The 14,709-nt window shown below is 29.5% G+C and overlaps 1 protein-coding gene and 1 pseudogene across 2 annotated transcripts; both read left to right on the top strand.

Moving 5' to 3' along the window:
• The first annotated feature begins 978 nt into the window (after window positions 1–978).
• LOC111278366 (3-isopropylmalate dehydrogenase, chloroplastic-like) lies at window positions 979–6,167 on the top strand. Its single transcript, XM_089765166.1, is given in 11 exon segments — window positions 979–1,294; window positions 1,988–2,117; window positions 2,227–2,338; window positions 3,132–3,207; window positions 3,319–3,407; window positions 4,229–4,286; window positions 4,289–4,388; window positions 4,499–4,512; window positions 4,667–4,788; window positions 4,907–5,061; window positions 5,730–6,167. Coding segments are annotated over 10 exon segments (1,020 nt in total). The 5' UTR covers window positions 979–1,092; the 3' UTR covers window positions 5,024–5,061; window positions 5,730–6,167.
• A 670-nt stretch (window positions 6,168–6,837) lies between these two features.
• Window positions 6,838–11,611, top strand: LOC111278796 (BRAP2 RING ZnF UBP domain-containing protein 2-like; annotated as a pseudogene). The gene is made up of 12 exons (XR_016343993.1): window positions 6,838–7,089; window positions 7,267–7,382; window positions 7,572–7,680; window positions 7,803–7,926; window positions 8,642–8,739; window positions 8,903–9,008; window positions 9,119–9,362; window positions 9,449–9,502; window positions 9,587–9,730; window positions 9,862–9,926; window positions 10,402–10,456; window positions 11,335–11,611. The product of XR_016343993.1 is annotated as a BRAP2 RING ZnF UBP domain-containing protein 2-like (transcript).
• Window positions 11,612–14,709: the final 3,098 nt, after the last annotated feature.

Here is a 14,709-nt window from a genome sequence, read left to right on the forward strand (position 1 = left end):
ATCCTAATTATTATGCTATTTTACTTTTATTTTCATTGATTAAATTAAAATTTATAAATTTACTACCCAAAAATTTTTTTAAAAAATTAAGATTTTCAACCTACAAATAATATGTTACAAATGTAAATCTTAATTTTCACACTAAAATAATATATACCTTTAAAAGTGTATTTAATTATGATAAAGAGATTAATTTTCTCATTGAGTTTTGTATGCAATTTTATTTTCATAATTCAAAGAAATTTTATTAAAATTATTTTTTTAAAATACTTGCATAATACTTATTTGAATTATTTTATAATCATTTATATAAGACAGTTTTTGTAATTTTTGACTACTAGGAATATGTTCATTTATCTTTATATATAATATAAAAATTAATAAAAATTTAAAATTTAAATTATGAAAAATATAATAAAAAGCAAAAAAAAAAAAAAAACTTAGATTTTCATATTTTAGTTTTTCTAATAAACAAGGAAAGAAGGAAAGGACAACAACAAGCAAACAATCTCGTGACTAGAGGTGTAAATAATACATTAGTATTCGTAAGTTATTTGAGTTCGATTCGAAGAAAATTCGAATTCGTTTTGATTATTATTGAGTGGAGCTAAAATAGTTCGACTTTTCGATCGAGTCGAATTCGAGTATTTTTATATCCGACTCGAGTAGTTCGCGAGCTTAATCGAATTTTAATATTTAAATATATTTTTATTATTTTAATTAATAAAATATTTCGAGCCCGAGTTCGAGTTCAAGTATGAATAATCGAACTTTTGTTGAGTATACGAATCAAGTTTATTTTTACATATTAATTGAGTTTAATCAAGCGAGCTCGAGTAACTCGAATTCAATCATGAAAGCTCGAGTTTGAAAAATAAAATTCGATCGAATTTGAACCGAATATCGAACCTCGAATTGTAAGTCGAACTCGAATTCGAACTCAAACTTCCCACTATTCGACTCAACTTTACTCAATTACACTCTGTACTCGGTGACGACCAAACTGTCTAAATCTGTATACTGTACACTCAAAATCGGCCGCTCTGCAACAGAGATCTGTTTACTCTTATTTTTGCTTTTCTTTCTCCACAAATGGCGGCTTCTATTCAGCTAAATTTCCGCTCCATCAAACCTCATTTCATTCTAAAACCCGTTGCCAAAGCGTTCCCCAAACCGAGCAGGATCAGGTGCGCTGCCGCCACACCAACCAATCTATTTTCGTGTTTATTTGGTTTTTGTTTGGCTACTAAAAAAGCGAATCAAAATAACCAAAATGAAGAAGCCAATAATTATGGTATTGTATTATTATTTTATGTTTGGTTGTTGCTTTAGAATTAATATTTTTGAAAAATTCAAAATTTAATTAATAATTATGTTGGAATGTGTCCTACTAAATTTTAATTATTTATTAATTGTAATCAAGAATGATTTTGTTATTGCGGAAGTGTTAGTGGTACGATTGTTTGCAGATGTGGTAATGTGAAATTCTTGATAAAATAAGGAATTTAAACTGTGAAATGGACTGAGACAATGAAATCTAAACAAAAGATTACTGATAACACAAAACCCTTAAAATTACATTTAAATTGTTGTAGATGTATGGCAGTAAAAGTAATTGAGTCTATGTGCTGGCCACGAACAATGAAAGGATTTAGAGTTTTAAATATATATAATATAGATTAAAGTTGATTTTTAGTTGATATATTTCTTTTATGATGTTTAGATTTATTGGATACGTTACTGAAGAATTACGATATTGATGTTTTACTTTCCCTCTGCTTTCATCTATTCTCATTCATGATAAAATAGAGGCCAAAATAAAGGACTAAATGTGTATGTTTTTCACAAATATACTCCTGATTAAGTTGCTTAATTTTAATTTTTTTCTGTCCTAAAGTTTCATAATTCATTTTTTTTTATGAAGAAATGATTTATATTTCATATAATGAACTTTCTTTATTGCTACATACGTTTTGGCATGGATTAGGGATTGAATTTAGCTTCCAAGAGATGCCCCTGGGCGGAGCTGCTTTGCATTTGACTGGAGTTCCCTTGCCAGAGGAAACCCTTTCAGCAGCACAAAAAGCTGATGCCGTTCTCCTTGGAGCAGTCGGAGGGTATTCCTGTGTATAATTGTTTATCAATTATTTTCTGCTCTTTCTTGGGCCTTCTCTTCTTATGACAATTTTTCCATTCAACTAACTTATTACTTCATCTGGCTTCTAGGTATAAGTGGGATAAAAATGAAAGACACTTGAAGCCAGAGATCGGTCTACTTCAACTTAGAGAAGGGCTTAAAGTTTTTGCAAATTTGAGGCCAGCTACTGTTTTACCACAGGTGATGGTGTTTTAGTTGATTTTTCTGAAATTTTCTTTATATTTCAACTACTTAATCACTTCATTTCTTTTGCACTCTTAATGAGTTTAATGAATTTTTGGAATTAGATAAAACTTGCATTTATCCATAACAAAAATTCTTTGCATGTATGATGCAGTGTGGATATTGCTTTTGCTGAAATTCCCTCCATTTACCTTCTATTCTTTGGCCTGTGTATGTAAAGATTTTCTCATTTACATGAGCTAGCTTGAACTGATGTAAATGTTTCTATGTGTTTTCCATATGCTCTTTTCAGTGTAGTTTGGGGGGTAGGACATTTAACTTAAATAGTTGGCAGTTTATGTGGAAACTTGCTGCTTTAGTGATTTTGTATAAGTGGCCTCACCTTCAATTGTTTCGAAAGTGGTTATTTGTAAGGCAAGTCTCTGACATTAGTTATGCGTTTTCTTTTCTGAAGGTGTATAAGTTAGTAGCATATGATTTGGACTATTCCTTAGCCAAGTAACGATTATTATCATTTGAAAGGGTCGTCCTCAACAGTTGATCTACTAGATTTTGTGAGTTCATCATACTTTTAGGGTGGAGGGACATGAGTGCTGAAGCTATTGTAATTGTTTTATTCTCTGCTTTTGGACAGTGCAGAATGAACTACTTAATTCCAAGAAAAAAAAAAAACTCATTCTAATTTGTATGCACGCACACATGCATACATGGTAGCACATGTAGCTAGCATTTCTTTTATTTCAAATCTGTGGTTGATGAAAATCTTCTTCTATGTTATTTGCTATTTCAGTTAGTGGACTCTTCAACTTTGAAGAAAGATGTTGCTGAGGGTGTTGACCTTATGGTGGTAAGGGAGCTTACTGGAGGTCATTATACATTTAAAAATAAAATCAAGCCAATTGCTTTTCTTCCATTCTCTCTGTTGCTCGATCTATTTTCTATGTCAATAATCAGCATTGATCTTATAATGAAATCAGGTATTTATTTTGGAAAACCAAGGGGATTTGGTATTAATGAAAAGGGTGAGGATATTGGCTTCAACACTGAGGTGTATGCTACTCATGAGGTAGTTCTTCACTCACAATTGCTCTTTTTAATTGTCCAATTCTTTATCTACTTTTTTGAAACAAGTTATATATCTCCCAGCTGTGGTGTGTTGAGTTGATGATTTGGAAGATTAAGTGAAACAACATTCTTTCAAATACAAATTGAATGATGAATGGATGCATAATTAAAGAATTATGATTGTTTAGTGAAGATAATCTTAAATGTTCATAGTCTTTAAGGACTTTATAGATAATTCTTCTCGTATGTGTTTCTTTTTTCTTTTCGTTTTCTTTCCCAAATAATATTTCTGGATATTTGATTGGATTCAAATATATGCTTAATGGAATGGTTTGATGAAATGCTTGTATACAGACACCTTTTTGTATAATGCATCACGTGACTGAAATAAAATAATTCAAATTCTGTAACTAAGCTTGCTCTTAGTTGATAATACCCAAAATTTGTGTGGTTGACAAAAAATCATAAATCCTTTCTTGATGGCGAATGATGTTGCATGATTGTGAACCCACTTCTGAAGAGGGACTATTGATTTGTGATTGAAATTTAATGATAATCTGCTACAATAGGATAGGTGGGATTGAATGGATAAGTTAAAAAAGGAGAACTTGATTAACCTTGTATTGTTATAATTTAGAAGAAGCTGAAAGTTTTGTCTTATGATTCTTGATTATAACAGATAGCTAGTAGTATACTTCCTCTGCAAATCCTATGTTTGACGTGTGAAATGCCTGTTTTGTCTTTTTCATCAAAGTTTTTCCTATGGTTTTCTTTTCTATGTGAATAATTTTTATTGTTGAAAATTAAACAAATTGATGCCAGATTGATCGCATTGCTCATGTTGCATTTGAGATTGTTCAGAAGCGCCACGGATGACTCTGTCTGTTGACAAAGCTAATGTTTTGGAGGTTTATTGTAATGTTACCAATCTTGCTAATTGCATCTTCTACAAAATGGTTATTGCATCATATTATGCCCTTTTGTACCTATAGATTGTTATCATTATTATCCAACTGAATTGTATTTCTTCACTGTTTTACATCCACTAAATTATTTGAGGGATTAGGGTTATTTTATAATCCTCTAATTTAGCCTTCTATTTTGTGGTCAATGAACTTGTTTCATAAAATTCACTGCAACCTATCTTGGTTTTATGCGTGGAAAATATCTCTCTACTGTTTGTATTCCCTGCAATTTTTGTGATGCTTCCATCTGCTAGTCTTGGTGAATCAGTATGACAACTCATTAACCTCTTTGCAGATTGGTCTGGGAATATTGGTATTCATATATTCTTTCTATTTGCAATATTGGTATTTCCATTTGCACAAGGACCTGGACTATTTGAGCCTATTCATGGTTCTGCTCCTGATATCACTGGACAGGTTGGATTTACCTTTTTTGTTTACTTTTTGTAGTTAAAGCTTAATTATCATTTGCCTGTCAAACTGAATTTCCTGAGCCTCAATTATAATTTGGAATACATTATGGTCTTAGTGGCAGGACAAGGCAAACCCGCTTGCAACAATTCTCAGTGCTGCAATGCTTTTGAAGTATGGCCTAGGGGAAGCAAATGCTGCAAAGAGAATTGAGAATGCAGTTCTGGATACTCTTAAATAGGGGTTTCCGAACGGCGATATATATACCATTGTAAATGTGTAAGCTCCTTACCCTAAAATACCTTTTTTTTTTGTTGCTTTTTTCTCTTATATATATATATATATATTTTTTTTTTTTTTTTTCTTCTGAAAAGCAATAATTCTTCTTATTTTGACCAGAATTACTTAAGTTATCTTAATCCTCTAGTGACTATTTACCCGAGTTGTCATTAAGGAATTTAGCAAGTAACGAATCTCAGTTTTCTTGGGTAGTCAGAAAATTTAGGAGAAAAGTCCTGTTTAGTGGTTGGCAACATGATTTGGCTAACTTTTTTTTTTTTTTTTGTACAAAGGAGGCTAGCGATAGGGGAAAGGGTTACAAGTGTTGAATTTAAATTTTAGACTTGCTGGACATCACTTTTTAAAGATAACTATATGAATCAATTGAGTTAAACTTTGAATTCATTTGATTAACAAATTTTGCACTGTTTTTTTTTTTCTCTTGGTTGGCTGCATGAATTAATTGAGCTTAAGACATTTGGCTAACAGATTTTATGTTGTTTTTTCTTGCTTTTTCCTACACCATAATTGTTTTTTAAAAAAAAAAAAACTTTTTTAAATCATGTGTCGTGTCGGGCCTTTTTTATTTTTTTGCACCATTGGATTTTTCACTTTCTTCATGCCAATTGCACTTGTGAATGTTGTTTGCTACTTTATTCCTTGGGCAGAAACTAGTGGGGTGTAAGGGTATGGGTGAGAAAGTACTGAAATCAGTTGACTCGGTTCCAGCTGCTATCTGAATCAAAAACAGCTGAGTACCAATACAGCAGGCCTCTATCTGGTTTAACATTCAAAGTTCCAGCTGGCTCAGGCTCTCATTTTTAAAAGGGGCTTAGTTTGTTGTATTGAGTTGGGAGTACGGGCTCCATTCATGTATCTCATTTGTTATATTTGTGTCCTTTTTTTTTTTTTTTGGAGGTTGTGATTACTGATTAGCGAGGGAAATTGTAACGTGGAATTATTGGCCGCCATGTGTGCGAAAAGCAATGATAAGCCCAAGATTTGGGATGCTCATAGGAGTTAAAATTACATTTGGATGGTTAGAATTCGAATTATTTTTTATCATTTTGGATTTTTCAAATTTGATATCTGATAATGTTGAATTAAATTATTCAATTTTATAATTAAATTAATTTAATATTAAAATAATTTTGATTCAAATTTGAATTATTTATAATTCAAATCAATTTTGGTCTTATTAAATAAGTTTAAATTATTAATTTATTTGATACAATCAATTGAATCGGATTATTGAAATTTTAAAGGAGCTTTGTCTACTCTATATTATAAATATACAAATGCTATCGTGCAAGTAAAGAAAAAAAAAATCAAAACTCATCAGAGCTCAGTAGAAATATCAGAATGTACAATTGGATTCTGTTCTGACGTGGCATTTTTTATTGTTTATTTTAACATGCCGCAATGTTAGTAAAGAGAATTGGAAATAACATGTTACAACGTTAATAAAAGGAATTGTAGATAAAATATGATTAACATCGAATTTATTTTATCTATAAATTTTTGTTATAATTTTATAATTGTATATTAAATAAAATAAAAATTATTTAAGGGCAATCACTTATAAGTATAAGTTTTATATAAATATTTTATGAATTTCATAAATTTATTGTAATTCATTAATTATAATATAATTAAAAATAATTATTATTTTTTAAAAGAATAATTATTATTATTATTTTTAATACTAGTAGGTACATGGCTACATGCCATAAAATCCTACTCTCTTCTTCCCTATATAAACCCCACGATGCCTGTATGGGTTTTATCTTTTTTGTTCGTCATTTTTTAAACCAATATTTTAAAGTCAAGAAACGAAGCCATGTCATCAAGCTCAAGCACAGTCATCGGAGACGAGAAGTTCCGGCGGACGGAGACGGCGATCTCCGGCGACCTAACAGCTACGAACATAAGCACGGAAGCCATCGCTTTCTCCTATGGAAACCCTAGAACAGAAGAGACACGTGGAGTTATGCACTCATCACCAGTGACTCCGTTTCCACCCTTCCTGTAAGCTCTTCCTTCAAAGTTTTATTTTAGTTTCTGAGAAATCTCAATGATTCTTTTGTTTATGTGAAAAATTTGACAATTTTTCATATTCATTTTACTGAAATTTTTAACTAATTTAGGTGAGTTCCTTGTGGTTACTGTTCTTTCTGTAACTTGACATAATATTAAATTTTATAGGTTGAAAGGAAACCTCTTGTATGTGTGGTAGGGGTGCCGAACCACATGAAATACGCCGATTTTTGTCAGTTTTGTGCTTCATTTATCCATCACATATTGGAGATGAGAATTGTCAGGTTGACATATTTCAGCATTATATCATCCATTCTGGAATTGATAGTCAATTCCTTACTAAAAATGGTTGTAATTGGCGTAAATATATATTAATTCGCTTTTGTTTTGATAATGTTTGTATAACTGGAGTTCGTCATGCTCATTGACTGAGATTTTGAATTTTTATTGCTGTCTTTTCTGGTGATGATTAGGAGCGATGGAATGGAGGATCGCTGTAGCGTTTTGATAAGATTTGATCGTCAAGACTCTACAGATAAATTATATCGGCATTTTAACAACAGACAATTTAATTCTCTTGAGGTAGGGCTTCTTTTTCTTAATTGGTAGAGTATAGGATTGATAAAATTATCTTTGTTATATGATGTTCTCATTACTTATTGTTTTTCTAGGTAAGTCATTGTCCTGATTTTGGATTTGTTTAGGAAGAAGTCTGCCGTGTGCTTTTTACGGTGGATGTGCAGTTCACCGGCTACACTGGTTCTCAAGACTCTATACAGTCTTCTCCCGCAAGTTCAACTGAGCAGCCTTCATGTCCAGTTTGTCTTAGTACCTTCTTCAACTGTGCTTTATAAATTTCCTATCATATTCCTTTTCCTTAAACGATACCCTTTCTCATTACTTCTTAGTCAAAGTTTCAGAGATTATTAGACTAATCTGATCAAAATTTTTGGTAGAAGGAAACAAAACTTGTGAAACAGAATTCTGACTCCATCCTTTTTAAGGACTTCTTCAGTTAGAGCATCCAAGCCCTAGCCAAGCAGATAGACTAAAATAATAAGGGAAAACTATGTGGTTCTCTTTTTGGCCCGTTTAACGGCCAACTGGATGTACTATGCAAAATAAATGTGTTATGAGTCAAATTGCATAGGTCAAACCCGAATTGAGCCGAGGGTTAACGAGATAAAGCATCAGTAATCTACTTGAGTGCGTACCAGATCAAACCAAGTTTATTATTACAGTATTGGTACTGATGTGCTGGCCGGCACACACAATCACATGATTACGCAATACCCTCACTGCTGTTCTGCACCGCATATATAAAATACAATACACTCAATGATGTTGTCCTTTATTCTCTGTTTTCTTCTTCCATTAACTGTCTATATGTTTCCTTTGATTCTATCATAGTTCTTCTCTTTAAGTCTGTTCTATGCCTCTAGTGAGATCAGCTTGTGTAGTTTGTTTTTGCAAGCATACTGTTTATTTCTGTGGACAGTAAACTGTAGATGGCATCATATTCCTTTTTTTCCTTCTATTACAGAGAGATTAGACCACGACGCAAGTGGAATTCTCACAACAATATGTAATCATTCTTTCCATTGCTCCTGTATTTCAAAATGGACAGATTCTTCTTGTCCGGTAAGTGACTATGATTATTTTGCTACTATTTAATTATTTTAATGGTGATTGTGCCAGCATGCATGCTACTGTTGGGCCTTATGAAAGAGATTTCAACTACCTGCTCCAATATAGAGAAAGCAATTGGGAGTATATTGAATGTTCTTCATTATTTTTGTTGCAGGTATGCCGATATTGCCAGCAGCAGCCTGAAAAGTCAACATGTTTCATTTGTCAGACTTCTGAGAATCTTTGGATTTTTGTCATCTGTGGATTTGTGGCTGTGGAAGGTAAAAGTTTACTTTTCTCTGACAGGTTGCATAGGAACTTTATTCTTGCCCTTACTTCCTCTTTTCTTATGTGAGTTGCATAATTTCTTAGAAGCAAAATTTTAATGTAGGTATAAAGGGGAACATGCTATAATACATTGGAAAGAAACACAAAACTGCTATTCTCTTAAGTTGGAAACACAGCGTGTCTGGGATTATGTTGGTGACAATTATGTCCACTGACAAATTCAATCCAAAACTGATGGTAAGCTGGTTGAATTGAATTCACATTGTGTGCAAGCAAATGATGGCTGTGGGAGCTGTAAATGTGTAAATTCTGGAAATACTGAGGCTCTTGTGAGCTGTGAAACTGAGGTCGTAAATTTTCTAGACTTTATTTCAACTTGTGTTTTTGGTGCTATTGTGTAATACGCTGGTCTGACTTTTAGTTTTTTTCTCAGATTGTTAATGGATACAATGAACTACTTCACACCCAGCTTGGGAACCAAAACTTGGTAAGTTTTTACTTCCCCCCTTTTCTAACCGTGAAAGAGTTACCCTTTAAGCTTATTGGTAATGCAAGCTTGATTTGATTATAGTATTTTGAGACTTTGCTTCAACAAGACAATGAAGAAACTGAGAGGGCAACTGCAGATGCTGTTAACAAGGCTGTCATGCAAAAACGACAGAAGATGCCGGCCAAGCTTGAAAGACATGTGAAGGAAAAGAGATTTCTTGAGGATGTGAGTACTAAGTTCTTGATCTCAAGAGTATGCACGGTTTGTATTAGATGATTTCAAAAGTAATTATTCTTTCTTTTTTTTTTTTCTTAAACATATTAGATAAATACAAATTTCATTGTGTCTGCTTGTAGCTCAACGAGAATCTTTTGAAAAACCAGGAGATATGGAAAGCAAAGTTATTGGAAGTTGAAGAGAGGTATGGCTAGCTAATAGCATTTTTTGTAGGTTATAGCGATAATCTTTTACATGCTGTTGTCTTTGACATGTTTGGATGTTTATTGAATTGGAATAGACCTTTTTAACTTTACAATTAACTTTTGGAAAGTTGTAGAAGCATTTTCCAAAATAATGCTACGAGACATTTATTTCTGTGTATGTTAACACTTCAGAATTTGCTATAACACTTAATTCAGTGTACTTTTGGGGTGGATGTCTGTCCCTTTGAGATAGGGTAATCATGTGAATTGCAGTTAGAATACAGGAAATGGATGCTGGTGGTTGGTAGTTGTTAGATGTAACTGTTTTAATCACATTATGTCTTCTTGATCGACCAAATATGCACTGTTTTAGTCACTGATGCGCATGCCTAATGAACTACTATTGTGCGGCAAATGACTGGTTTACTTCTTTTGTACTTTGATTTGATGTAATGCTAAGATTGACCTTTCCAGTGAAAAGAAGGCTTTGAGGATGAAAGATGATAAAATCCAGGCCTTGGAGGAACAGGTAAGGCTTTATTTGGATTTTTTAAACAGCTTTAGTGCGCTGTTGTTGTAGTAAAGTTTAGATCTGGCACAACATGATAATGATAAGAAAAAAGAAACGAATAACATTAAGTGTATTCATTCGACTGATTCAATTAATTTTGAATCAAATTATTCAAAATTAAATTAACCGAGTTATATTATTTTATTTTCGTTAATCGAATTAAATTTATGAATTTCAAAAATTAATTGGTCAAATTTAATTCGATTGATTCCGTTAATTTTTTTGATCAACCAAATAATAAATACGTTTTAAGTTAAAATATATTTTTAATTTTTAATTTCTCATATTTTAAATAAACTAAATAAAATTATCCAATAAAATATTTAAATATCAAAGTATTATGTTGAAAACTCTTAACAACTTATGAAATTAAATGATCTGTTTCATGTATTTTTTTATTTTATATTTGGATTATGTTATATTTTGATTAAAATTTCGATTAATTAGGTTTTCAAACCAAATTAACCAAAATCGAAATTTTTCTAAAATTATTTTTATTAATCGATTGAAATTAATTTATTGATCAATTGATTAACAGTAACAAATTGGTTTGGTTGGTTACTTTGGTTAAAATCAGATTATGAACATCCTTAAATGAGACATGGGTTAAAATTTTAATAAAAATTGTATACAGATTTAACAAAAATAAAAAAATATATTTTGTGTTTTTTGTGTTAAAATGAAATATAATATGTAATTTTTGTATAAAGCACACATAAATATGCAAATTATTAGTGTTATGCATTATTTGAATATACAAATTAAGAGGTCTAGTCAAATTTACAACTTAATTTACCGATATCATTCTTCGGTGGCCATTTTCCATGCACTTGCAGCTTAGAGATTTGATGGCACACCTTGAAGCAGAGAAGGCAGTGGAGCGGTTGTCAATATCTAATGAAATTAATGGTAGCAATGTCCTGGCAATGCCGCTAGAGCCTTCTTTGAATAAGGAAGAAAAATATTCTAAAAATCAAAGAGGATGGATGAACAATGATAAAAGCCATTTCCAGTAAATGGTGCTTCTCGTGTATGAATTCTTTGTTCCTCTATTGATAACAAGTCGATTGTATTCAAAGATTTACCTTTCAACGATTTTTTTGCCCAATGGAATTCACAGTAATCCGATCTCACTGAACACATTTTTTTCGGTTCGATTTAAATGAATGGTGAGATTGATTGCGATAAAATTAAAAATAGTAATAAAATTTATTATAATTGTAATTGAAATAAATTATTATAATTGAAAAAAATTTAATGAAAATTTTATATTAATTTAATTTTATTAAATTTGATTTTTGTACTCAATTAAAAGTATGATGAACGTTACGATTACTTAGACGGCAACAATAAAACTCCGTCTGGCTTTAGCAAACAAGCATCTTCTTTTATGCTGAACATGAAAACCAACCATTATGTGTGATAAAGAAAATCAATAGGATCGTATTCGTGGTTTGCAAAATCAATTATTAAAAATAAAAAAAATTTAAAATTTCTTTATTTTAAACTATAAAATTTCCTAAAAATATATTAAACCTATATTTTGTATTTTATTTGTTATATTGCCACTTTGGGTTCCTTCTTGAATGCACTCATTTACGTTATGGTTTTTGTTAAATTTGTACATAATAATTTGTTCATCTGTGTCATGTAATTATTGACAACTCATATATTTATATAATATTTTATATAAAAATTACGTGTTATAATTTGTATTTAAATGAAATTATAAATTTTTTAATTTTAATTAAATTTATATAAAAAATTTTTAAAAAATTTTACGTTGTCACTTTTATATTTTTTTCGTATCATTTTTATATTATGAGATTATTAAGTCGTACATAATAAAAAAGCTAATTAATTAGGTCGTATATGATGAAAAAACTAGTTAATTTAAGTGTTTATATTGGAATATTTCAAAATTATTTTTTCCATTTGTAAAAACCTTATATTATTATTTTTTAAATTTGAATTTATTTTTCAATTCTCTTATTTTTGACAATAAAAAGCATGATATATCACTATTAAAAAATTTGATTTATAATATTAAATACATAAAAATTAAGATTTCCTTGTTAATACGTATCAAAATCAAAGAGAGACATTTAAAATGAGAGTAGAGAGAGTAGTATTTTATTTTCAAAATGATGCAACTTCATTCCTTTTGAAATGTATTACAATTCAACAAGATATTAGTGGTCCCCAATTGAAAAGTGGGTGAATTTGCCTTTGTTTTCTTACAAGTTATTTCACCTACATATTGTATTAAACGTCAAGGTTTCCGCCTATGATGTAACATAAAAAAATTATAATAGCATCCAAACGTGTCCAATATGATATATTTTATGCTATTTGCTTTGATCATTTACAACCTTAATTTTTAAAACAAAATGGTGTAAGATAATCACTAATTTGTTTATTAAATATTATTTTATTATAATTATAGTTTCTATTAATATATTTAATTCATAAAAAAAGGAAAATAATTTTGATGCATTAAGATGTCATTGCATACGCTTATGCAGGTGCTGCTTTACGACGATGTTTGCGGTTTGAAAAGTTGGATTTTGACAGCTGTTGTTGGTGGGCTACGGGTCTACTATCTTACGATTTTCGTCAACTTTTAAGCTGAATTTTCATCGTGTTCAATTTTTTTTATCCTTTTTTTCCAACAAAAATGTAAAGTGCGTAATCTGACAGCTGGAACGCGGATGTCTCAGAGTGTCGATGATTATCTCTAAAAAATAAAAAATAAAAAAATTTCGTCGAACACCATGAATGTTTTTGATTTTTTATGGACACTACAAACATCAAAAAAATTTTAAAAATTTCGCTGTACAACTTCAAATTTTTTTCTTCAAATACTTTTTGCATGAATAAAATTAATAAATTTATTGATAATTATATATATATATTATAAATAAATATTTAAAAAAATTTTTTAAAACCATCACAGTTGAATTTGTATTTTGGAAACCATATTTCTTGTGATGAATGGGGCAATCCCATTTAACTCAGTTGTTTGGTTAGTCAAAAAATCAGAATTTCCAATTAGTGCTGCTTCCTGCCATACCTAATTTTGAATTTAGACCAATATCTGGTCAAAGGAATAATATATATTTTATATTTTAATAAAATATCATTTTGAGAAAGGAGATTCAAATTTAACTTTAAGTTAACGTTTGGTTCATGAAAATTTTAAATTTTGAGAGAAAATATAATATCTAAAAAAGTTTTGTTTAATTTTTAAAATATTTTATAATCAAATTCACTCATTTAATTAAAAAAATTTTGATTTATTAATTCATATATAATTATCGTAATTTCTTTTATAAATTATAAATAACCTTTTATTTTATTTTAATAAAAATAATTCAAACAACAAATAATACTTTTAACAGAAAAAATTAATTTTTTAGTTAAATATATCCAATTATGGTGTTTAACATATTTTTAACATATTTGCAAGAACTGAACACTTTATTTACTTTTGTAAATATATTAAAAAAAATATCAAATAAGTTATTTGTTCAAAGAAATGTTGTATTTGCTTTTGTAAAGATTAAAGTACATCGTCCATCAAATAAGGCATTTGTAAAAACAAAATGCTTTATTTGAATGGTTCAAATAATGCGTTTATTCAAAGAATTATCTTATTTGATACTTTTATAATGATTATGAAAAAAGTATTAAATAAAGTGTTTATAAGAAAAAATGTTTTAATTGATATCAAATAAGGAATTTGTAAAAAAAAAAAAAACCTTAATTGATATCAATTAAAAATAAAACAAATTTTTAAAAAAGATGCAAAAATTGCTAAACTTACTTTTCAAAAAGATAAATGATATATGGTAAATTTTTTATTCAAGTCAAATTTAAAAATAAGATAATTTTTTTTTTAAAATCTTAAAATATCACAAAGAAAAATGATAATTTTCATCATTTTTATCAAGCAATGGCTAAGTAATTTTTTCTTGTTTGTAATTTATTATATTCGACCCAATTTATGGAAGAGTTTATCGAATACAAAAGTAGAAATAAAATGCTAGACTCTCATTTCTCAAAATTTTAAGAATTTAATTTATACGAGAAACAGATTTAAGTTTTTAGACGAAATTATAAATTAAAGTATTTTACATTCTCTAATTTTAATAACAAGTATTTAATGAATTTTTTTTTTTTTACAAATCAAAATATTTTACATTCTCTAA

This window comes from Durio zibethinus, chromosome 8 (genome assembly GCF_047325235.1).
Source record: "Durio zibethinus cultivar Kanyao isolate XHJ-2024 chromosome 8, ASM4732523v1, whole genome shotgun sequence".
Lineage (NCBI taxonomy): Eukaryota > Viridiplantae > Streptophyta > Magnoliopsida > Malvales > Malvaceae > Durio > Durio zibethinus.